Consider the following 25,515-nt stretch of genomic DNA (forward strand, 5'->3'; position numbering starts at 1 on the left):
TGTGAATCTAGGGCCGGTTGAAGAGCAGCCTCTCAGTGAGCTGTTGTGATGGGTGTTTCATCATGCTCCATGTCCCTAGGTGGGTGTAGGAGGGTGTGGGGACCACCGTGTTGGATACCTTCAGAGCCTAAGTCCTCATGGTAGTCACAAGCCTGGTTTCCACAGGGGGTGGCTGTTGGTGAAGGCAGACTCTCCTGCTGCCTACCTGCAGCTGGGATGCCTGGATTCCCTGGACTCAGTTAGTTGCCTGAATTTGTTCACCAAGCATTCCTAAAGGACCTGCCATGCACTTACCATCCTGCTAGGCCTTGAGAAATGGGCAGGAAGAAAAGAGAAGCACAAAGCTTGGGTGCTGGCCCTGTAATTTGCCTGGTTCCCTGGCCCTCAGCATTCTCTCCCCTATCACTCAAGCCATTTGATCATCCCCTAAAGACTTAGCTTCCACCCAGGAGCAGAGATTAAAGTGAGCATTCTGGAGCCAGACCGCCCAGGTATATATCAAACCCATGGCAAGTGCCTGGCATACAAGGTGTTCAGAAAAAAGAGAAGCTTTTATTTTGCTAATTTAGAGAAACAACAGTTCCATAGCAGAAAGAAGAAGAGCCTTAGAGTAGGTGAAGCTAACCTGGATTGAAACCTGGGCCAGGCAGCTAGGTGGTGTGCTCAGCCTCGGTCTCTCTATCTCTAATGCAGGATGATGGAACCTCACATGATTATCATGAAGACTCAGTTGCACTGTGTTTTTTAAGGGCCTAACACCAGGCAGGCTTCAATAATGGTGGCTGCTCTGATGGGCCAGAAGGCAAGCAAGGTTGCTATGAGAGTAGAGCGGGCCAGGGAAGAGGGTCTTGTGGGTTGTATATATGCCCAAGGTGAGCCACTGGTTTCAAATTCAGCCTTGATTTGTGTTAGACCCAGGTGTCATTCAAACCTTATTACCATGAAGAACCCACCCAAACTTTGGAGTTCACATTGGGACCATCTTGCCGGCAAATCTTCTGCCCATTTCAGTGACTGGGGGCTCCTACTGCTTCTGAGTCTCCTACTGCTACTGACCCAGGCAGAGGCAGAACAGCATCTTAGAACACTCAGCATGCCCTCAGATCTGTCTCTATGATCCATTTTGATTCTGTGATCATTCCGGGGTCCTAGGGCAGTGTGGCCAATTAGACACATCAAAGAATGGCTGCCACGATCTGAGTGCTGATGGCATGCTTGGGGCATTGTTGGGTCCTAGGGCATGGTAAGAGAAAGAAAGCCACTCCTTACTGAGGAAATCATGGGCAGATATTTTCCAAGATCTCATTCTTCCTACTCCTCTCCGTCTTGGTGACTCCTCCAGCCAGTTTCCCCAGTGGACAAAAGTGTGGACGCCTTTGGGGAGATAATAATTCGTTTCAATAGAAAAAGCAAGGGGTTAGGAATGCAGTGATTGGAAAGCAAGGCCAGGCTGTGGTGCCACTGTAGGTGTGGGCTTTGGGTCAGGGGCACTCATATGTGCATGTGTTCCTGGACATGCGTCGCCTGCACGGACCGTTCCTGGGTATGAGCCTGAACTTGTTCTTGTCTCTTTGTTGGGAAGCAGAAATACATGGGGTTTCACAGTTACTTTCTTTTGTTCCCTTTAATTTCCAGCTGATTCTGGGCTTCTGCAGAGCCAGAAGGGTCTTGGGGCCTACGCTGGAAGAGGCTCGCTCCCATTCTCCTTATTTCTTAGAGCGCTTCTGGATTTCTAGCCTGTGTCTCTCTTGTTATAATCACAGTTTTCATGTTGTGGTCCAGTCTTTATCCTTGCTCCTTATAGCTATCTACCGAGCACCTTCTGTGTGTATCATACATGTGGTAGGAGTGAAGACAGAGTAATGCCATATATTAAGAAATGTCACAGTCTTGAGTGGGGACATTGTTTAATTATGCAGTGCTCAGTGAAAGGTGGATCTGAGTACCCCATGGCAGCATGGAGTCACAGAGGAAGCACTCTAGGCTAGTGTCAGAGGCTGGTGGTCTGAGAAGACATCACATAACAGGAAGCAGGTTATGGCAGTATGAGATCTGAAAAGTAGCTGGAAGACAGCATGGCAGGAGAGGCAGGGAATGGGTTGAGAGTGGGTTCCCAGTGGAGGGGTGCGTATGCAGAGTCGTAAATGTGATCAGGAGTGGGAGAGCAGGGATAGGACAGGAAAGTGCCAATTTTAGATGAACTAAATGCTTTTCACCAGAGTTCAACTGATTTTCTTCCTAAACTGTAACTGAAGCTAAACCATGAACATTGAAGGTAAATTTTACATTGAGTAAGTTCTTATGTTTTGAATGCAGAAGGAAAAAGGAAATTATGACTGGTTGGATCTGAGAATCATTGTGGGTCTTGCCGTGGCGTACATCTAATTCATTCAAGGTTGGTGTTTCACATAACAGGACAGACACTAATGGATTTTCTGCTTTGTTGTTTTAGCATTTCAGGGAGCATCTGGACAAACTTTTCGCCAAAGGAATTGGAATGTTGGATATAGCTCTGAATGAGGCCTTCAACATTCTCAGTGATGTAAGTTCCTCTTTGGTTTGCCTTTCTCATCCCCTGGGCAATAGATGGGTGTTGTTTTAAAAAATTGTGGGCCAGCTGTGGCTGACACTGAGCAGATCTGCAGGCATGGGAGGGGAGAGTGATACTGGCTGGCCCATTTAGGTCATCTGGGGAACAGGTGCCAGCCAATGAGGTCAAACCAGAGCAGAGTGGGGAAGAGAGAGCACTAGGGGATGAGAACTGGAAGCAGCAGGAGCCAAATTGTGTAGCATCATAGAGACTCTAATGAGGCCTTTGACTCTGTGTGGAGTGGAAAGCCATTGGAGGGTCTAAGCAGCAAAGGACACGATCTTGAGTTTTAACAGCGTTTTTCTGGCTTCTGTGTTTAGAAGCAACTCTAGGAGGGCAAGGACAATAGCAGGGAGGCCATTAATTGATCTGGGTAAAAATAATGGTAACCTGGACTGGGAAGATAGCAGTGAAGATGTTAAGAAGCAGAAAAGTAAAAACCATGCTAGGTATTTCAAACAGTAGGCGTTTAATTCAGGCAATTGATGGCATAAAAGATGGAAAAGCTGAGAAACCAGAGAATGAAGTGATCCACAGTATAGCATCATCAGGAGGCATCTCCTCTCTAGGGTAGAGGGTACAACAGGCAGGAAGGGTGACATTGAAGCCGAGTCACTGTGGCCATCCAGATGGGAACAGAACTGTGGAGGAGGCTACCCAAGAAGAACTGGGACCACAGAGGGAAAGACCTGTCCTATGGAAGCTGGAACTATGGAGGAGACATAGTCACAGCTAGAAAATGCCTATCCCCTGAAAGCATAGAGAAATTACTTAGAAATACCTTGGCTCCTTCCTTGCTTCCTTTCCCCTTTATATAATCCTCTTCAAAACTGTTGGGGAACTTGAGTGCCGTGGTTTGCAGGAAGAAGGCATGGGATAGTCTGAGAACAAACAGGCACTAAATGGAGCAACATCACCTTGAAGTGTCAAGCAGGAGCTGGGAGACCAGCAGAGGCTCCCAAGGTCTTGCTGCTGTTGGTCTCCAGGCAGCTCTGCAGGGCAGGCTGTTGTCATTTTGTAGGTCAGCAAGTAGAGGCCCAGACAGGTGAGTCATTCACTCAATAGTGCATAGCTTGTATTGGGGTTAGTTACACCTGACTCCAAAATTTGAATTTTTACTACTCAGCTCTACTGGCCTCTCAAGCAAAGGTTAGGCCCTAATTTTTAGAGTCTCTTTGACCAATAATACCTATTGGTCAGGCCCAAAGGTGACTGTTTAGATCTCACTCCTGAGACAGTGTCATGACTGCAGAGGAGAAGAGAAAAATAAGGAGAGAAGGTGCCAAGTCAACTTCCTCAGCACAGAGCCAAAGCCCCTGTCACTCATGAACTCCACGGGGCTGCTGGCTACAGGATGTAAACAGTTATGTAAGAGTCCGTGTTGTGGACAGTACATCTCTGTTGACAGCAGAGTAATCGTTTAGAAGCACAGTTGGTCAGGACAGAGGACTAGGCTGCACTTACATTCTGGTTTGAACCCTGGGCAGGTTCCTTCTTAGGGCTTGGATCTCCACATCTCAGCAGGCTCTTTCCAGGTGGTGATATTGAAAAGACTTGTCGCAATTTGAAATTCACTCTCTTTTCATCTCAAAAACCTAGTGGCGGCCGGGCACGGTGGCTCAAGCCTGTAATCCCAGCACTTTGGGAGGCCGAGGCGGGTGGATCACGAGGTCAAGAGATCGAGACCATCCTGGTCAACATGGTGAAACCCCGTCTCTACTAAAACTACAAAAAATTAGCTGGGCATGGTGGCGCGTGCCTGTAATCCCAGCTACTCAGGAGGCTGAGGCAGGAGAATTGTCTGAACCCAGGAGGCGGAGGTTGTGGTGAGCCGAGATCGCGCCATTGCACTCCAGCCTGGGTAACAAGAGCGAAACTCCGTCTCAAAAAAAAAAAAAAAAAAAAAACCACCTAGTGGCCAGAGCACGGGGAGGCTTCTCTGAGCAGCGGAGTCCCTTGTTTGGAAGCCTGCCCTGTGGGGAATTTCTGTTTCCCTATTCTCTGGCCTACATGGTAAAGGAGAAAGGGTTAGAAGGTTGTTGTATGGTTAAGTCTGTGGCCTTTGGAGTAAGGCAGGTTAGGCTGAGAAGCCTGACTAGGCCAGTTTGCTGTGTGGCTTCAAGGAAATGATTCAGTCTCACCCTTATTTTCTTCATTTGTGTAATAGGGATACAAATTGCCCTGCACTGGCCATGTAAATTGTGAGGCCCAGTGCAAAATGAAAACGCAGGGTTTCTTGTTCAAATTTATGAAGAACTTGAAGGTAATGGTAGCAAAATGTTGAACCACGTGTGGAGCTTTCTTAGTGTGATTTTGTGCACCTATGCATGTCAAACATCATGAGGCAGTCCTGGTGGCCCCTTTCTCGTGGGGTTGAAAATGAGCCTGATGAGGCAGGACCTGGCTCCCTTTCAGCAGTGCTGGGCTGGGTGAGAAGTGCCACCTCCGTGACCACTGAGACCCCAGGTCTCTAGACACAGCTCCCACTACAAATGCTTTGGTCTTCCTTGCTCAAGTCCCCAGGAGTGTCCGTTCCCCTTCATCTTCCTGTCTTCTGTTCCTTGCCCTGGTACCCTTTCTCTGTCCATCCCTTCCATCTATCACCTTGGTTCTCAGACCCTCCTAAGCTACTGTTTTCAATCACATGCCCGGTTTAATGCTGGCCTGCCAAGGTACTCCCACACAGGGGTTGTGGTCAAGGTGGGGAGAAGCAGAAAAGTAAAGAGCATCCTCCTCTTGCAGACTTATGAGGTACTTGCACATATCAAAGGCTTTGAGAAGTCCTGCAGTGAACAAACCTTTAAAAATGTGTTTACCCTGTAATCCCAGCACTTTGGGAGGCCGAGGTGGGTGGATCACGAGGTCAAGAGATCGAGACCATCCTGGTCAACATGGTGAAACCCCGTCTCTACTAAAACTACAAAACATTAGCTGGGCATGGTGGCGTGTGCCTGTAATCCCAGCTACTCAGGAGGCTGAGGCAGGGGAATTGCCTGAACCCAGGAGGCGGAGGTTGTGGTGAGCCGAGATCGTGCCATTGCATTCCAGCCTAGGTAACAAGAGCGAAACTCCGTCTCAAAAAAAAAAAAAAAAAAGTGTTTACCCACATTTATTAAACCGGGAACACTTTATATCACATCGTCATTTCAGTATTAGCATCTTGCAGAAGTTTCAGACCACCAGTCACATTTTGGGGCATAATATCATTATATACTCCAAGAAGATGTATTCGCACTTTCATGGGGACTGCTAAGACCCAGAAAAATCACGAACACGTGCTGGACTTTTTTTCTACCTTGAATCTTTGTGAGGGAAGCATTTTAAACAGGAAAACCCTACATACTCCTGTAAAATCACCTCTGGAGTCTGGTCAGTCAGGTAACCAGATGAACTGAATGTAGATCTTGGAAAGCAAAAAATCTGAATGAATGTTTTTTTTTAAAAAAAAAAAATACAACAATAGGCTGGGTGCAGTGGCTCATGTAATCTCAACACTTTGGGAAGCTAGGTGGGTGGATCACTAGAGGTCAGGGATTTGAGACCAGAGTGGCCAACACGGTGAAATCCTGTCTGTACTAAAAATACAAAAAAATTAGCCGAGCGTGGTGGCAGGCACCTGTAATCCCAGCCACTTGGGAAGCTGAGGCAGGAGAATCGCTTGAACCTGGGAGATGGAGGTTTCAGTGAGCTGAGATCACACCACTGCACTCCAGCCTGGGCAACAGAGCGAGACTCCATCTAAACACACACACACGCACACACACACACACACGCACACACACACACACACACACACACACACACGCACACACACACAACACGATAAATGTTACAAAATGTCCCTGCTTGAGATTGGCTGGTGGTTGGCATTATATTTGTTTGAGTGCACATTTATCTCATAGGGAGAAACATCTCATATCATCTCTTGCCAGTGGGCCTTTGAATAGCTAAACTCTTTGACAAACACAGAAGTGGTTAATCTCCCATGAAAATGAAGCTTTATCTATTAATATTTTCTACTTCATCAGTATGACCTTTAAGTGATACTGTTATCTTCCTGTGTATTCTGCCTGCCATTGCAAGTCAATATAAAATAGAAAGTTATTTCTCTAACATACACACACACACACACACACACACACACACACACACACACACAGGCACACAAACACACCCGAGCAATAAGCTTAAACTTGTCATTGTGGCTGGAGCTTGGAATGGTTCAGAGGTGACTATAATTAAATACTGTCAATTCTGTCTTACAATTACCTGCATTTCAGTTTCTGTATTTGCTCAGATGACTTAAAGGCTTGCAGTTGTTGACAGAAATGGCTTTGAAAGGAGCATTCAAATAAACTTCTAAGCCCCTTCAAGCTATCGATCTCTGCTGCATTCATTAGATTCTGTAAGAACACAGAGCCAGTTTGCTACAGTAGTTAGCATCTACCTTGTCATGTGACAACTGCAATTATCGTTTTTGGTGATGAATGTGATCTTTGCAGTAATTACCTTTTAAAATTTTTTCTTAGCCAATTAAATAAAATTCGGTGACATTTCAAAGACCGTTAATCACAACCAAATGCTCTAAATATCAGGATGCATTGAAAATTTCACTGCTAACTGATGAATCACTGAGCTAATTGTAGTTCATCATCGGGCCCTTGTCATTGTTATTATTATGGAAAACACTTTCATCACTCTTGCTATTCAATAAAAAAAAAGTTTTAGACAAATATGAGGAGAAGAGATATTACTCATCAAAGCATTTGAATTTAATTGCATTCTTCAAAATTCTCCAACTACAGATTGCAGCAGAGAATACCAGGGACTCAGCCAGAGAGGAAAGTAATGTTTTTAAATAAACAGTTCCTGGCAGCTCTTTATTCAAGTCCACATTATTCAGATATCTTCTTTTTTCCTCTCTTTCTTTCCATGTGTTTGGGAAGATTTTTCCAGGATGTTTTCAAATGAGTTGCAAGAACTATAGCCTTAGAGCATTCTGGTTTTCTTCCTCTCTGAAGCTTATGTGACCTGAAGCATAGATCACTTCTATGCATTGGCTCATTGCTGGGTTGATTCAATGGTGTGAAGACTGTGTTCAATGCAGTCTCCCCAGAATGTCTTCAGAACAACCTGTTGATAAGAGCAGGCTACGAGGCTGTTTTTTCTTCTGCAGTAAGGAAGAAAATACATTTCACAATAGTCTTAGTAGCTCCCCAGAGTGGGAAGGACAAAGTTCAGATATTTTTTGATACCGAAGTTTGGTTGCAGATGGACCTTCTAATGGGAGAGGAGGAAGCAGGCTTGGTGAGGACCAGGTAAGAATTCTAATATTTCAGTTGAGGGTTGGTGAACATAGCAAAGGGAAGATTTTAAGGTCAAGGGTTCAGTCTTAGGGTGTAAATTGTCCTTTGATACTTTCTATTGGAGAATTGTTGGGTCTTTCAAGAAGTTCCTGGAATAAACAATGAGGTTATTTGCAAGTTTTATTTTCTGGGCAAGCATTTTCTGGAATAGTAAGTTATGTTGATAAAGACGGTAGAATAGTGATCACCTGGAAAGCTTTGTGGTGTGATAGCTAGAGTTTCCAGGTGTTTCTGCCTACCATGACAGTGTCATGGGCTGTGTCTGCTCATTAACTCAAGTACACCTGTGCAGCTGGAGTTGCAGGAATGGCTGCCAGAGCCAGCACTACCATGAGGAAAGTCTCTAAAGCACCAAATGTAAGGAGCACTCACCCTCAGGATCACAGCCCTGGTGACTCCCCTGTGACGCTGAAACCCTAGAAGGGATGGAGGAATAGAGGCAGGAGGAGGAGATTAACACTTTTCGAGCCCCACCACCTATCCATGTGCTCACTGACCTTCCTGTATTACTGAAAGGCCATATTGTGTGCTGAATTGGAGAGTGGATTCTAGAGCCCGATAATCTGGATTCAAATCCCAGCTATGTCAGGTAGTAGCTGTGTGTCCTGGGGCAAGTTAGCTAATCTCTCTGTGCCTTAGTTTCCTAACTGTAAAATAAAGGTAATGATAGTGTTGCAAGACTTTTCCTTAGCTCACTTAAAGACAGGGTCCTTGTCACATGGTCCATGTCACAAAAATTTAGGCTTGCAGACAATTTGAAGAGTGTGAAAAATGGAATTTATTTGGCAAAAAGGGAATAAAAGGGCAACCGTTACTAGCCCTGCTAGTACCTGCTTCCCGCCTCGGAGATTGAATCCCAGGTTCCTCACAGGAAGAGAAGCCAGGCTCCTCCCCAATGCAAATGGCACAGACTTCTGTGGCTCCATACCAGTGAGCATTCCTCCCAGTGCGCAGGCTGTTTGGAGTTTTCCCAAGGAGCTCTTCCCACCTGGCTGTCTCAATAGTACCTACCTCAGAGGCTAATAAGGATTAAGAAAGTTCATATTAATGCATGTAGCCTGGCATATAATGAACATTGACCACTTAACTTGTGGTGTGCCAGCCATGTAAGGATGTTATTCTTATCTTGTATGTGGAAGAATGAATGCTCAGGAAGGAAACTTATCCCAGGCACACTGCTGTGTTGCTGAGACGGGATCGAGTGCTTTCTTTTATACCATGGTTCCTTGTGCATGATTTGAGTTGGCTTTCCTGTGTCTCAGTGTGGCCATAAGGCATTCCATTCATCCTTTTACCTACTTATCCAGTTATGTATGGTCTTCTCTCAAGTTACTACAGTTTCAGACTCCACATCAGACATCTAAGTGCATGAAGACTAGGCATTAATAACTCGAATTCAAGATAATAATTTGAATGCCTCACTAACTCTCTCACTCAACAGTGGCCAGCCAGCAAAGCCAAGAGCAGCCACCATCCCTCCCCAGTGTCACGGTCAATAGATTGAACCTGCCAGGAACAGTCCCACTCAGTGCCTTTGCACTTAACATTTGCCCTTCCTGGAATACCTTTCGCTCAGATACTCACATTCTGCAGGTATAATTCAAATGTCACCTTCTCAGTGAGATCTTCCTTAACTACATTTTCTAGACTTGCCCCCTCCCATTTCCTATCCTTCTTTGCTTTCTTCTTCCCCCACCCTTAACATCACCGTTATCAAACATACAACGTAGTTTACTTGTTTACCTTGTTTTTCTGTCTTCCCAAAGAGGATACAGAGCTTCGTGAGGGAAGGGATTTTTGTATGTTTCATTCCTAGTGCTATGTGGGCACTTAGCAAATAATTTTAGAACAAATGAATACACTTTGCAGATTATGATAGAGAAGGTTTTTACTTACTTAAGGTTGAAGACTTTTTGTGTGTTTACTATCTCTCAGCATTGACATGTAATTGTAGGGTTTTTTTTTTTTTTTTTTTTTTTTTTTTATGTGGTTTTTTTTTTTTTTTTTTTTTTTTTTTTTTTGGGGGTTTTTTTTTTTTTTTTTTTTTTTTTTGAGACGGAGTTTCACTCTTGTTACCCAGGCTAGAGTGCAATGGCGCAATCTCAGCTCAGCGCAATCTCAGCTCACCGCAACCTCCGCGTCCTGGGTTCAGGCAATTCTCCTGCCTCAGCCTCCTGAGTAGCTGGGATTACAGGCATGTGCCACCATGCCCAGCTGATTTTTTGTATTTTTAGTAGAGACGGGGTTTCACCGTGTTGACCAGGATGGTCTCGATCTCTTGACCTCGTGATCCACCTGCCTCGGCCTCCCAAAGTACTGGGATTACAGGCGTGAGCCACCGCGCCCGGCCAATTGTAGGGTTTTTTAAAGGACATGGTGTTCCATTCAATTGCATCATTAATAGCATTCATTAAGGGAATTTTTCACCCTGATTCCAAGGAAGGACATTCTGCTCTGGCAAACATGTTCAGTCACTCTAGCTGCCTACCACTCACAAAGGCCGAGAACTTCTAAAATCTTATATAAAGCCGAAAGTTGGAGAAGTTTAGGGTTTTACATACCAGTGAGTTCAGTCTTAGAACTTCAGCATGCCATCCATACTAACATATAAACTAATATGTAAGTTTACATGACAATATAAATTTGAAAGGAACCTTTATTTAAAAAATGCTTGGACTTCTCATGTGAATTGTCATGTTGTTGACTTTATTCTCTATATGCCTCAAACTTCCTTGATTTTATTATATGCCACATTTTATACTAGTCAGACCCACTCAAACTAGCCTCATTTAGATTTTGAAAGAGATGTCTCTCAGGTAGTCCATTGCTCATATAATGTGTCCCTAAAACGTTTCTGTGCTAACTCCTTTGGGCTTATTTCCTAAAATACAGCCCATGCGTAAAAATAAGAGGATGTGCCATCGTAGACCCTTCTTTCTCAACCCCTGTGTATTTTTTGAAATCCCCCTGTGGTCTGTATTTAGATCTCTTGGAAGAAAAAAAAAAAAGCCAAGCTCTATAAAGTATTTAAAGATGTTTTATTCTGAGCCAAATATGAATGACCATGTCCAACTTCAAGGGGTCCTAAGAACATATCCTGAAGTTGGTCGGGTTACAGCTTGGTTTTATACATTTAAGGGAGACAGAAGTTACCGGCAAAGACATAATACATGTAAGGTATACCTTGGTTCAGCCTGGAAAGGCAAGACATTTCAAAGGGATAGAGGGCACTTACAGGTCATAGGTGGATTCAAAGATTTCTTACTGGCAATTGGTTGAAAGAATTAAGCTGTGCATAAAGAGTTGAAGTCAGCAGAAAGACATTCTTGAATTAAGGACAGTGTGGAAGCCATGGTTTTATTATGTAGATGAAGTCTCTAAGTGGCAGGCTTCAGAGAGAATAGATGGCAAATATCTCTTTTCAAACCTTAAAAGGTGTCAGACTCTTAGTTAAATCTCTCCTGGATTAGGATAAGACCTAGTAAGGGAAGGAGATTCTCTAGAGAATGCAAATATCCCCCACAGGAGAAGGCTTTATACATCAAAATAAATATGTCAAATAAATATATTTTGGGGTAAAATACTTTTATTTCCTTGAGGGCCTATTATCTGCCTTTCGCTGCTATGCCAGAGTCAGGCTGGAATTGTGTATAGTATTGCTACAAAGAGTTTGTTTTGTCAGTTTTATGATTGTGATTGTAACATTAGAGTTGATCAGTTCTGCCTAAACTCCAAAGGGAGGGGGTGTAACCGGGCATGTCGGACCCATCCCCAACTTCCTGGTATGGCCTGAAGTACTTTTTCAGATTTTTTGGGATCCCCTTGGCCAACGGTAAGGTCTGTTGCATTGGTTGGAGGGCTTACAATTTTATTTTTGGCTTACAGATCCTTTTGTAAGAGCAAATGTAGTGATCTGTGTGGAGAGGCTTTTTGTGTAGGTCGTTTTGGTGATGGACAAGGTGCTCTCATTTTAAGATGCTTCCTTAGCCATAGGCCTCATGTCTCCAATTTTTCACTGATACACAGAATTTTCTGATATGTATACTATTTTGAACCTATTTCTTTCCCTAGTTCAACCACACGGGACAAGGAAGTATCTGCAGTCAGGCCATCATGCTCATAACTGACGGGGCAGTGGACACCTATGATACAATCTTTGCGAAATACAATTGGCCAGATCGAAAGGTAAGTCGATGCTGATGGCATCTGTGCAGTGGACTCCACTGAGAATCTTTACTGTAATCTCCGCTTGTCCACGGGTAAGTGCCCCATGTAGAGTTAATTTCATAATGATCTATGGCCTCTCAGACTTATGTTTTTTGGTTGACCAAAACTGAAGTCTGGCTTTCCCTGTTGTCAAAATGAAACTTTTTTGAAGGAGAGAAGAAACTTGTTAAGGACCTATTGGACGTGTTCTGTGAAAAGATTCATTGTGAAGTGTGCTTCATCTGTATTGGGCTGGGCTTTTCTTTATTTCTGTTTTTCCTGGAGGCAGAGCTGCATGTTGGGCCCAGCAGCTGTGGAATGGTGAGATCAGCCATGGTAGCCCTGTAGGCCTCCCCTTGCGTATTGTATGTCTGTAGTTCCTCCTCAGGTCCCCAGTATCACCCAGAAACTTCTCTCCATCCCCCAGTGCTGTTCCCCACCATTGTCAAAACTTGTCTGTTTTATATTCTAATCCTGTCTTTGCTTTCCAAGTTGACAGTTATTAATCTTATGAGGGTGTTGTTAGGTTATCAGTGACTGATATTAATATTTTTTGTGTCTTTTGAGTGTCTGAACTCAGAGATTGCTCAAGCTGCTATCTTGCCTGAGTTCCCTGGGAAAACCTTTAAAATTATGGATATCTGTATCCTACCCCACTCCTTCAGCAGCAAAATCTCTGGGGATGTGGTTCAGTAATCCATTTTTAAACAAGTTCCTCAGTGGGCACCAGCCAGCAGACTGACAATTGGTGGTCACTGTCTCACCTAAAAGGTGGAATTTTAGCAGGGGAAGTCGTCAAAGTGGACGCTGTTCTGGGAGTACCACAAAGGTGTTTTTCTAGTCAATGTGCCCTTGCTGTTATCCTGCCTGTCTCTAAGGTGTGTGAGTCAGTCCAGGCCAAGTCCATCCCTCTGTGTCTGTTTTGCATATTTAATTTCCGGGAATTAAACTAACTAAACACACTTGGCAAAAAGAAACGGGAGAAAAATGACAACTGTGTCCTCAGCTCTATCCAGAGAGCACATACTCTGAACATGAGATGGAAGATGTCATTCCATATTCCCTTAGTCACTGTTGGTCCACACCTGTCACTGGCATCTTGCCTTGCCAAGTGTGAGTCTGGTCTTGAAGACTGTGTACATTTTGTACAACGTGGTGCCCAAATGGGTGCCAACTCCTTCCCCTGGTACCCAACCTTGAAAAGAGCCATCACCTCTGAAGCTGGAGAAAAAGCTGGCAGTGCTGAGCTGACTGAGTATGTGGGACTCTGAGATGTCTCCTGCCCGAAGGATATCCAGGAATAAATTTGACCAGCCATAAACACTGGGTCAGCCCAACCCTTGAAGTAGATGGAGGTTCACTCTTAGACAAGGTGATATTAGATGTCAGCATATTTCATGTGGTAACTTCCAGAGACAGGTAGAGGCCAGAGTTAGTTCCTGATAAACATACATCATGTGAAGGGAGGAGCCTGCTGGACACAGTTGCACCTCTGCAGCACATGGCCCCGTGCTGAGCATGGGGCGAGACCCAATCCACAGCCATGCTGAGTGGCTGAGTGACTGAGGGGGCCAGGAGGGAGGCTCCAGTACTAGTAAACATGAGTAGGGCCATGGGCATTTTGCAGCCGATAGAAAGTTCACAGATGCCATGACATCTCAAATCATGGTGAAGAATATTTTGCATTATTCAGGGCATTTTTAAAAAGAAGAAGAAAGTGAAGGGAACTTTTAATAAGCAGCTCTATGAACAGTAAGTGTTTTTACATGTGAGTTTCACATGTATCACATGAATCTTTCCCACTTGGTGACATTCAATGGATAGCATTTACCCGAGAATATTGGCATTTAAACTCCCTGTCCTTAGTCATAGAGGCATAGGATGAGGGCTGCAAAGTCCTAATTCTCCAGACAAAACACAAATCTCAGTGTATCTTTCCAAATGAATAATATTGATCTTAGGCCAGATGTGTTCTTGAATTAATTCGAACCAGGATCCTAGAAATTTCAACATTACTTGAAGCAGTTTCATGTACTTATGAAGTGTTATCAAGCAGAAGTGGATTTTCTTTCTGTAGCAAGAGTGTCTTCTTTTATGATTAGAAGTTAATAGCAACAGTTCTTCCCCTCTGCCCTATACTGGAGAGTTTCACAACATTCTTATACATATCCATTCTCTTATTTAAGAACTTCCACGTGAGGGTGCAGGCAACAAACCCACTACCATTCAGCGTTGTGTTAAAATGAGATGATGAGCAATGTCTAAGCAGTCATCTTTCTCCATTATTTTGAACATTAGCTATTCAGTAGAGAGCTGTGCCATCCTGTAATTGACAATCTTCAGGATTGTAAAAACAGGAAGTGGGTTCAGGAGAGGGAAAAATGATCTCCAGGCTGGAATGTGATTCCCATAAAACAGTAGTTCTCAAACTTGAGTAAGCTTCAGGATCACCCAGAGGGCTCGTTCCCTTACAACTTCTGATTCAGTAGATCTGAATGAGGCATCGCGTTTGCATTTCTAACTAGTTCCTGAGTGCTGCAGAGGCTGCTGGTGGGGAACCACACTTGGGGAACTACTGCCACAAGAAGGAGCCCAAAGAATAGGGTTTGGATACTTGACAGGTTTGCCATATTGCTGCCTTCTATTGACTTTTACAAGGACCTATTTCCTCAGTTGAATGCAGTGCACAGGTTTGTGTTTCTTAAAAACTGTCAATTACCAATCAACATCAAAAGTCATGATATTTGTATTAGTCTGTTTTCACACTGCTATAAAGAACTGCCTGAGAATGGGTAATTATAAAGAAAAGAGGTTTAGTTGACTTACAATTCTGCATAAATGGGGAGGCCTCAGGAAACTTAAAGTCATGGCAGAAGAGGAAGAAGTTTCATCTTACATGGCGGTGGGAGAGAGAGTGAGTGAAGGGGGAAGAGCCCCTTATAAAACTATCAAATCTCATGGGAATTCACTCACTATCATGAGTACTGCTTGACGGAACCACTCCCATGATCCAGTCACCTCTCTCTGGGTAACTCCCTCAACACCTGGGGATTACAATTCACGATGAGATTTGGGTGGGGACACAGAGCCAAACCATATCATTATTCTATAAAATTTTGAAGTCGTAGCTTCTCTCATAATGGGTTTCACCTGGTACCTTTGGGCCAAGATTCCCATATGATAAGGCCTCTGCTGGAGTTGAGCAGCAGCTGTCCCCAATAGGCAGCAAATGCATGCTTCCTCTGGACATGACCCTCATCACCACTCTTCATTTCCTCTCAGCCCACTTCACTCACATGCTTGCCCTCCCACAGGTGTGGAGTTCCTGACCGCTGCTCTAGGGGAACAGGTAGTTGTTGTTCCCCAGCCTCCAGGAGTTTGTTCCCTTCTCTTAGATTTGTCCTGAGCCTTCCCTCCTCTCCTCCAGTGAGAGGCCATTTGTCCTGCCTGAGCCCAAAACTCGAAACTCCCTAGGAACTGTCTTAAGGAAGTATACCTTTGTGTCTAATATGGTAATTTTTTCTGGACCTGTCTTTCATCTTCATTCCTTGGTTAGTCCATGAGAATAGGTTCTCTACTTCTGAGCAATCCTACTACCTTTCACCATATCTCAGTCCTGCCAAGAAGTATGGCGTAGAGAGCCTAGGGTACCTGCCTGAGCCTTTCCCCCTAGTGCTTATGTCCTGTGTAATCTCTTCACCATCTGTGTGGGCAAGACCTGTGGCTTGCTTTTAACCAGTAGAATCTTCTAAAGGTGAAGGGATTTTGTCTCAAGTCAGTTTATTTTTGAGTTAATCAGAAGGGATATTATCCTGGGTGGGCTGGCTTGCTTTATTTATTTATTTATTTATTTATTTATTTTTCTGCAGCTTTTAAGTTCCAGGGTACACATGCAGGATGTGCAGGTTTGTTACACAGGTAAATATGTGCCATGGTGGTTTACTGCTTGATCATTCTGTTACCCAGTTATTAAGCCCAGCATCTGTTAGCTATTCTTCCTGATGCCCTCCCACCCCACAAAGGTGCCCAGTATGTGCTGTTCGTCCCCATGTCCCCATGTGTTCTCATAATTCAGCTCCCACTTATAATGGGAACATGTGGTGTTTGGTTTTCTGTTTCTGCCTTAGTTTGCTGAGGTTAATGGCTTCCAACTCTAACCATATCCCTCCAAAGGACATGAGCTTGTTTTACTTAATGGCTGCATAGTGGTATATGTACCACATTTTCTTCATCATTGATAGGCATTTAGGTCAGTTCCATGACTTTGCTATTGTAAATAGTGCTGCAATGAACATACATAGGCTGATTTATATTCTTTTGGGCATATACCCAGTAATGGGATTGCTGAGTCAAGTGGTATTTCTGCCTCTAGGTCTTTGAGGAATCACCACACTGTCTTCCACAATGGTTGAACTAATTTATACTTCTGGGTGAGACTTATTTAATTGAGAATCCTGGAAAGTGGGACTGGACCCTCTACGAAGGCAGAGAGACTCTCCCTGATGGCATGTTGAAGTAAGCGCCTGTTTGGAGAAGCCTATATGGCCAGGAACTACAGGCAGCCTTGAATGCGAGACTGGCTTCCAGCTGACAGCCAGAAAAAGGCTGGACTCTCAGTCTTATAGTGAAAAGAAATGAATTCTGCCAACAATCTAGGTGAGCTTGGAGGAAATTCTTCCCCAGTCAAGCCTGCAGATGAAAACACAGCCCAGTTAGCACCTTGATTGCAGCCTTGTAGGATCATGAGCAGAGAGCCCAGCTTGTTTGTGCCCCAACACCTGAGCCACAGAAACTGCGAGATGATAATAACTGTACTGTTCTAAGCCACTATCTTTGTGATCGCTTGTGTTATAGCAGTAGAAAACTAACACAAGAAGTAAGGAAAAGGGAGAAAGGGAAGAAAATCACTGACATAGCAATGCTATAACACATCCCCAAATCTAGTGGCTTAAAATAATAGTAACTTCTTATTTCTTGTGATTCTGTGGGTTAACTAGGTGGTGGTTCCATTTTACGTGGTGTCAGGTGGGGTCCCTGGTGAAGCTAGGAGCTTGGCTGTTTGCCTTAGTTTTCCTTTCCATGGGCTTTCTCTCCATGTGGTATCTCATCCTCCAGGGAACCCTATGTATCCACTGTCCTCAGTACAGTAGCCTGGATTACCTTACAGTGTGGCAGCTGGGTTCCAAGAAAGGGAAAGCAGAAGGTTGGGGAGCACACCAGGGAAGCATTTGTGAGTGAATTTGTAAAAGCTACCTCCCATCCAACAGGGCGTTGCTCCAAGCAACTGCTTAATAAAGCATTTTAGAGTGAGTTGGAAGAAGGGATGCATTATTGGTGATTTAACTGTGATTCTATGAAGGCAGCATCATGATTGCTTATGCAATGTGTCCCTTGCCAGTGTTTCATTTCTGAGAGCAGAAATGAGGAGCTATTTATTCATTTATTGGATGCCATTTACTTTTGTCTAATATCCATTGGTTGTGACTTAACAGCAGCTCTTACACACTTGGAATAAAATATGAACTCCAACATGAGAGGAACTCGTTCCAGGACCTGCTCAAGGAATAAAGCTGCATTCACTTAAATTAGAAAAATGGCTCTACCCACCATGTATGTAGTTGCTCTTCCAAGTGAACTAAAAAAAGGAAAGGTCATGAAATTATTTATCATTACCTCCTCCTGATGCAGAAGACAGAGAAGCAGTAGCTGGATGGGTAAGAAAATCATTAGCCAGGTTATTTAAACTAGAGGTTGGCAAACTCTGGCCCATGTGCCAAATCTGTCCCACTGACTGCTTTTACAGCTTATGAGTTATGAATGATTTTCACATTTTTAAATGTTCAAAGAAACAATATTTCATGACATGAGAAAATTATATAGAATTCAAATTTCAGCATCCGTAAGTAAGGTATTATTTTGACATAGTCACACCCATTTATTTACATATTGTCTATGGCCGATGGCAGAGCTGAGTAGTTGTGACAAAGACCAGATGTCCTGTGAAGCCTAAACAATTTGCTATCAGGCCCTTTAAGAATATGTTTTCCCACCCCGATCTAAGGGAATCTGAAAAATTTAGACCAACCAGCGTATTGCTGAAAGTCATTGAGATACCCTCAGAATTTCATGACACTGCTGAATTCAACAGAAGATGGTAATGAAGGTTTCTACCTATTTTTCCACTGCTTTTTCCTGCTTGAATACACAATTGTGTTAGTCCATTCTGTATTAGCATAAGGGAACACCTGAGATTGGGTAATTTATAAAGAAAAGAGGTTTATTTGGCACATGGTTCTGTAGGATGTACAAAAATTATGGTGCCAGCACCTGCTCAACTTCTGGTGAGGTCCTCATGCTGTTTCCACTCATGGCAGAAGGTGAAGGAGGAGCAGGTATGTCACATGGTGAAAGAGGAGGAGGCAAGAGAGAGAAAAGGGGAGGGGCCAAGCTCTTCTGAACAATCAGCTCGCACATGAACTAATAGAGTGAGAACTCAGTCGTTACCATGGGGCAGCACCAAGCCAATCACGAAGGATGCACCCCCATGACCCAAACACCTCCCACCAAATCCCACATCTAACATTGGTAGTCAGATTTCAACATGAGATCTGTAGGGGTCAAATATCCAAGCTATGTCAGTTGTACTAGCCAGATAGTAAATGGTAGAGGGCTGGGAGACTCGATGCCAAATACTCCTTTTCATGCTGTAGCTCCTCCTGCAAAAATGTTTAGCAGCCCTTTCTCCTTTTCTGTAATGAGTAGTTCTCTTTTCTTTCCCTCTCTCCTTGCTTCTCCGTCAGTGCTACCATCAGGACTGGGATATCTTAAATGGTGATGGGATTGCTTAGAGGTAGAGTGGGCTGCAAGGCTGCCCAGCCTTGGCCTAGAACCTTGGAATTAAGAGTCTTTATAAATGCTAGAATTGACTGCCTCTTGAAACCTGTTTTGGTGGTGACATGGACACAGGACAGAATTTCACAACTTTCAGGTCACTGTGGTATCCGGGAGCAAACACCCTGGAGAGAATCAGCCTCCCTCTGCAGAGGCCCGGGAAATCAGACTCCCTATCTCAGCCAGCTTGGGCTGCTGTGACAAAATATGAATGACTAGGTGGCTTATAAACAATAGGAATTTATTGTTCACAGTCCTGGTGGCTGGAAGTCTGAGACCAGGGTGCCAGCACGGTCAGGTTCTTTTTGAGGGCCCTCTTTTATGCCTTCTCGTGGTATCCTCACAAGACACTGAGGCAAATGAGGAAGGAAGCTCTCTCATGAGCTTTATAAGGATACTAATCCCATTCATGAGGACTCCACCCTTATGACCTCATCTAATCCTAATTACTTCCCAAAGGCCTCAACTCCTAATACAATAACAATGCAGGCTAGGATTTCAACATAAGAATCTTTGGGAGACACAGACATTCAGTCCAAACACTGTCAGTTACTATGGGGGCAGAGTTGACTTAGCCATAAATTAATAACCCTTATTTTGCCTTGTGTTATACTTGAGGGATTGAGGATTTGGCCTGTAACTGTCAAATAACAGAGCACATCCTAACTTGCTTCTACTGTAGGTAAAATAGTGCCATACTGCCTAGGTGTGCAGGTGGATGGGGACCCATCTACACCTGTCAGATGTCACTGCATGAGCTGACCCTTACCTAGTTCTGTTTTGAGCCACAGAAGCAGTACTAGAATGTTCTATCTACTTCCTCTTTATTTTCCTCAACCTGAATTTTCCTCAGTGAGAATTTTTTAAAAATTTTTTTGAGATGGAATCTTGCTCTGTTGCCTAGGCTAGAGTGCAGTGGCATGATCTCAGCTTACTGCAACCTCTACCTCTGGGTTTAAGTGATTACTGGTGCCTCAGCCTCCTGAGTACCTGGGATTACAGGCAGGCACCACTAAAGCCAGCTGATTTTTTTTTTTTTTTTGAAACAGAGTCTCACTCTGTTGCCCAGGCTGGAGTGCAGTGGCACATATTCTTGGCTTACCACAACCTCGTCCTCCTAGGTTCAAGTGATTGTCCTGCCTCAGCCTCCTGAATAGCTGGGATTACAGGTGCATGCCACCATGCCCAGCTAATTTTTGTATGTTTTAGTAGAGATAGGGTTTCACCATATTGGCCAGGCTGGTCTTGAACTCCTGACCTCAAGTGATCCACCTGCCTCAGCCTTCCAGAGTGCTATGATTATAGGCATGAGCCACTGAGCCTGGCCTACTTTTTGTGTATTTTTATAGAGATGAGATTTTACCATGTTGGCCAGGCTGGTTTCAAACTCCTGACCTCAAGTGTTCCACCCACCTCAGCCTCCCAAACTGCTGGGATTATAGGCCTGAGTGACTGTGCCTGGCCCTCAATGAGATAATGTTTTAAACCAATTTCTTATACCTCAATTTATAAAACGTTACTAATGATAGCTAATTCCTATTGAATGCTGAGTGCCAGATACTGTTCTAAATGCTCCACATGTATCTAATTCTCACAGAAACCCCATAAGAGGTATAGTATCATTATCCCCCTTTCACAGATGAGGAAACTGAGGCACCAAGAGGCCACATTCAGGATTCCCTGACTAGGATTTTGTAGAGCTGAAGTGACCACTCCAGCACTCCAATGCTGAGCCTAGATCCTTGACCAGGATGCAGACATCTTGAGAACAAAACAAGGTAAAATGACCACAGGTCAGAGGAAGAGCTGTTCATACATTGTCATTGGGACAGTTAGCCCAATTCCTTGGCCTCCTGCCCCCAAGTACAGGAGGGTCTGCAGAATGTCAGCGACTCAGTGATCTCAGAACCCATTGGGGCTACAGATAGAGAGCAAGAGACCACAAATTGTGGGGCCTTAGGATGAGGCTTTCTAGGTGTGATTAAATAATTTTCTTCTTCTGAAAGAACAGTAGAATGTCAAAGGTGAATGCTATTTCAGTGCTGTGTGCTGTGTGTTTTATTATCAGTTATCTCGTGAAAAAAAGCAAGGATCGTAGCTTTGAGGCCGAGTGAGAGGCTCAGGGCTGCTGGAAGATCCTTGGGGGATCATTGGTGGCCTGCTGAGGACTGCAAGGAGGTCAGAAGCAGCTCTTGGTTTGGGGATAAAGGGATGCCCTTGATCGTGGAATGGCTTGGGGGACCTGGCTTAGGGCACTTTTGGAACCCTGTCCTTTGGGCTGGTGTCACATACATCTTCAAGGAGGGGCTGGCTTGGAGGTTTTGTGCCCCTAGCCTCCCCTGTGGTATAAGAGTATATTGCCCCAGTGGCCTCCAGGGTGCTGGAAGCCTTAGCTCTGCCTTGGGGCCTTGGAGGGGGTTTTGTAAAGTTCAGGAATCCCCTTTCCTGATCTTTCCATGGGGCATGTGCCATTCTGAGGGTTGGAGTTTCTAAGCTGATTCAGGACTTATTCTTTTAAGAATGTAACCTTTCAATCATCTTAAGCAATTTGGAAGGAATTTTTTCTTCTTTCTTCCCCACTAAACGGCATTGTTCTCTTCTCTGACTTTCAAATCATTTTATAAATTATTTTCTTTGTCTCCCTTTGACTGGTTGAGATGAGAAGGGATTTGCCCACGACCACAGGCAACTTGGGAAGGCGTTAAGAACATGCTGTGCCCAGAGGGGCCTCACAAGATGCCCCACCCACCCCCCAGCCTCCACACAGCCTCCACTCTGGCTCTGTCTGTATTCTTCATCCCATAGAACTGCATTAATAATGGATGTTGAAGGTGGCGAGGGTTGCTGGCAGCGTAAATAAAGGGAAGGGGGTGCCATCTTAGGGTAATGCAGTCCTGCAACAGGTATTTAATGAGGGTCCACTGTGCCTCACAGTCCACTGGAACAGAGCCCAGGGGGCTAAGACACCTCCAGTGAGATCGCACAGAGCAGATAACAGATCACAGGTAACCAGCAAGTGAAAAGATCCATCATTTAATCATCATAAGTCTTCTGAACAAGACTAACAAGCGCTGGAGACAGAGAATGGGTGGTGTCAGCTCTCCTAGACTGGGTGGCCAAGACAAGCCTCCTGGAGGGCAGCGTGTGTGAGGGAAAGGAGCTGGGTGGGGAAGGCATTCCTGGCAGAGGGAACAGGACTTCAGAAGCCCTGAGTAGGAAAAGGTGGATGTGTGTGAGGAGCAGGAGGAAGTGCAGGTGACTAGAGCCCAGCAGACATGGGGACAGGGTGATGGGGAGGCTGGCAGCACAGGCAGCAGCCAGCTTCTCAGGGGTTCAGTGGGCATAGTGAAATGTTGGGATGTGATCCAAGGGGACAGTGGGGAGCCATGGGAGCCTTTTTTTTTTGGAGATGGAGTTTCCATGTGTCGCCCAGGCTGGAGTGCAGTGGCACGATCTTGGCTCACTGCCACCTCTGCCTCCCAGGTTCAAGTGATTCTCCTGCCTCAGCCTCCCGAGTAGCTGGGATTTACAGGCATGTGCCACCATGCCAAGCTAATTTTGTATTTTTAGTAGAGACAGGGTTTCACCATGTTGGCCAGGCTGGTCTCAAACTCCGGACCTCAAGTGATCCTACCACCTTGGTCCCCCAAAGTGCTGGGATTAAAAGCGTTAGCCACCATGCCCGGCTCATGGAGAGGAGTGAGCTGACTGTCTTCAGACGTGCTCTCTGGCAACTGTATAGGGAATTGGCCGAGGAGACATGGACTTGGGCTGCACGTACAGGTGGTATCAACTGTCCTCATCACAACTGATTAAAACGGGTGCAGAGCGTAGGCAGCAGACCCTTCACTTCTGTGGCTGCTCCAAGATGCTCCTGTTTCTCACCACTGTTTCATTCCAGGGCTCTCTTGGGTGCTGACATTTCTCTCTTCTCTTTTTCCCTCCTTTCCTCTTTCTCCTTCTTTCTCCTCCCTGGCTGAAGTCACTTTTCGGTCCAAAAGTTTTGGGTGAGTTTGTGTCATTGCTGTGTTTTTTCAAGGGTCGTAAATTCTAAAGATGTCTCAGGAAAATAAGAACCCTCATTTCTCATGGTCAGTCAACGGCACGACAGGAAAAGGCATTTTCCGTCGCTGTGGTGAGAGCTCATGCAGGCCCTTTCTGCAGCTGAAGGGAGAGTCGAAATGGTTCGTTATCTCCGGTTTATTTTTAATTACTTCTGCGGGTGTTGGACATCTTGTGACTTCAGCAAGAAGAACATGACAAGACAAGTTAGGAACGAAGCCACTGATGCATGGCTGCTGCGAGCCATTGAAAAATCACTGCACGTCAGGGCCTCAAGTCAGCCGCATGGTTCTTCCCCTGCAGCAGAAATTGCGGTCTCTCTTCCTGAGCTTGGCGCTGGGGCCTTGGGCTCCACCCAGGTGCTGCTGACCTCAGAAAGCAGGTGGGAGGCCAGTGTGCATTCTCTCCAGCTGACCCCCACCATCCTCTAGGAGATGGCTCTCCAGGTAGCCGCTCTTAAGGGAAGCCTCCCCGTCTCCTGGTGTTGGGGCACAGTCAAACACTCTGTTACTTTATCTCACTACGTAATGCTTAGCCCTACCCTGTGGGGAGTACTTCCAGTAGCATTCTTACTTTGCAGGTGAGGGAGCTGAGAGGATTTAAGATCCCTTGCCACAGGGCCCACAAAATGGAATTGGAAGTCTCCAATCCTTAGCCATGTCCAACTGTCTCCATATCTACCATTCCCAAGCTGTAGCATGTTGGAGTCATCGAGGGGTTGGCAGTGGGGGGAGTTGCCAAAAACGATTGGTGGGCTCCATTTTCCACAGACGAGACCCCAGAATCTGTGTTCATAGGTGGCTCATAGGCCATTTTTGGGGATTATGAGGGTGTTAGGGTGCTCTCTGGGGCTTGGCAAAGAGTGTTTCTCTAAGCCAGAGTATGTCCAGAAATGCCACTCAGTGTGGTTATATTCCCAGTGAATTGGGCAGGGTCCAGTCAGGGGCAGGCACCTACCAGTTGTTTGAGCAGAGAGAATTTCATGTTAAAAATTGTGACTCAAGTATTAATGAGATGAAAGGACAACAGAGAACTCTCGGTTATCTTGGAAGTGGCAACTGCAGGCAGCAGCCACCACGTCAGTAGTTGGTATGGGAGGAGGGGCAGAGGAAAGAAAGAGCTTACTACAATTTAGAAGCTTGGAGGCACAGACCTACCAGGCTGCAACCCACACCTCTGGGAAGGGCAAGCCGGCTGGCAAATGCTAAGGTCTCTGAGCTCAGAGGAAGGTCCTGTGGGGATGTGAATCAGACTTTTTCGGAGGGAGTTCTGGGGTCTCTGAAGGAGAAGCAATGAGACTGATTCCCTGAGTGCTGGGAGAACTACCAGCTAGATTCATTGCCTGCTACTAGAATGAGCTGTCCTTGCCGAGTGAAGAAGCCCTGCTGGAGTGAGGGCGTTGGGAATGAGAAGCCAATGGGAAGCAAACAGGGAGGTCCCTCTCCTTCCTCCATGGATGCAACATCCTCCTATTGACCTTATGGGCCAGACCAGGCAGACCCTAGCCAGGAACAGCTGGCAAAGGGAAACGTGGTTTGCAGACCCCCAGCCCGAGGCTCGGCCTCACAGAGCCCAACTCAATGTGTGTTTGGTGCCAGACATGTTAGCTTATTGGCTGGAATACCCAGTAATGACTGGAAGCTTGCTGCATAAATTCTGTATTATTTGCAACCTACTGAAATGTCAAGTTCTTACTTCCCAGGTTTTTATTTCTCTGGAACTATTGAATAGGGCTCATGGACATGTGGGTGGGAGGGCAGTGCTGCCTGATGGAAAAAGGGTGGTGTCTGGATGCTGACAAGTTGATTTCTTCATCTGTAAAATGGGCTAATTATAAACTGGCAGTACTGTTAGGAATTAAGATGATGTGGTTCCAAGCTCAGTGCTGGGCACACAGCAGGCACAGTACACAATGGCTATATCATCATCATCGTTACCATAATTTTCAACCACTCGCGTCGTTAAAAATCCATATGCTGTAGCTAAAACATAGTTGTAGTGGATGAATTTGGGTATGGGAAATAGAAAGTGTTCTTTTATCCCTGAATATGGATTAATCTTATGCAGTGTTTTAGTTGACTTGATTAAAGTATTCCACTGCATTTCCAAAACATTCCCAGGTTTTTCTTTTTCACCTATTTCATGAATAAATATATGTGCAGTATTTGTTTTACCTAAACTTCTGGTACCTATGAAAATATGCTGAGATATTTGACTACTTGGTATCAGAAATTAATGATAAATAGTTACTAATGTTCATCAATTCAAATGAGTTTCAATCAACAAGAGACTGTCTGTATTGGTGAAATATACAAAGGAGGTTTGAAAATAGTGTCACATTTATATTTATCCATTTTCTTTTTTTTTCTTTTTTTTTTTATCATGAGGTCTGCTGATTTT

At 44.8% G+C, this 25,515-nt stretch overlaps 1 protein-coding gene across 2 annotated transcripts in view; it reads left to right on the plus strand.

Moving 5' to 3' along the window:
• The window catches only part of LOC108314525 (voltage-dependent calcium channel subunit alpha-2/delta-3), an 823,636-nt gene that overhangs the window by 386,890 nt on the left and 411,231 nt on the right, over positions 1-25,515 (plus strand). For both annotated transcript variants that reach the window (XM_017543458.2, XM_037743848.1), the window contains exons 9-10: positions 2,453-2,542; positions 12,028-12,141. In XM_017543458.2, coding sequence (XP_017398947.2) covers positions 2,453-2,542; positions 12,028-12,141 — 204 coding nt within the window. The remainder of the gene's footprint in view (positions 1-2,452; positions 2,543-12,027; positions 12,142-25,515) is intronic.

This window comes from Cebus imitator, unplaced genomic scaffold (assembly GCF_001604975.1).
Source record: "Cebus imitator isolate Cc_AM_T3 unplaced genomic scaffold, Cebus_imitator-1.0 Scaffold8, whole genome shotgun sequence".
Taxonomy (NCBI): Eukaryota; Metazoa; Chordata; class Mammalia; order Primates; family Cebidae; genus Cebus; species Cebus imitator.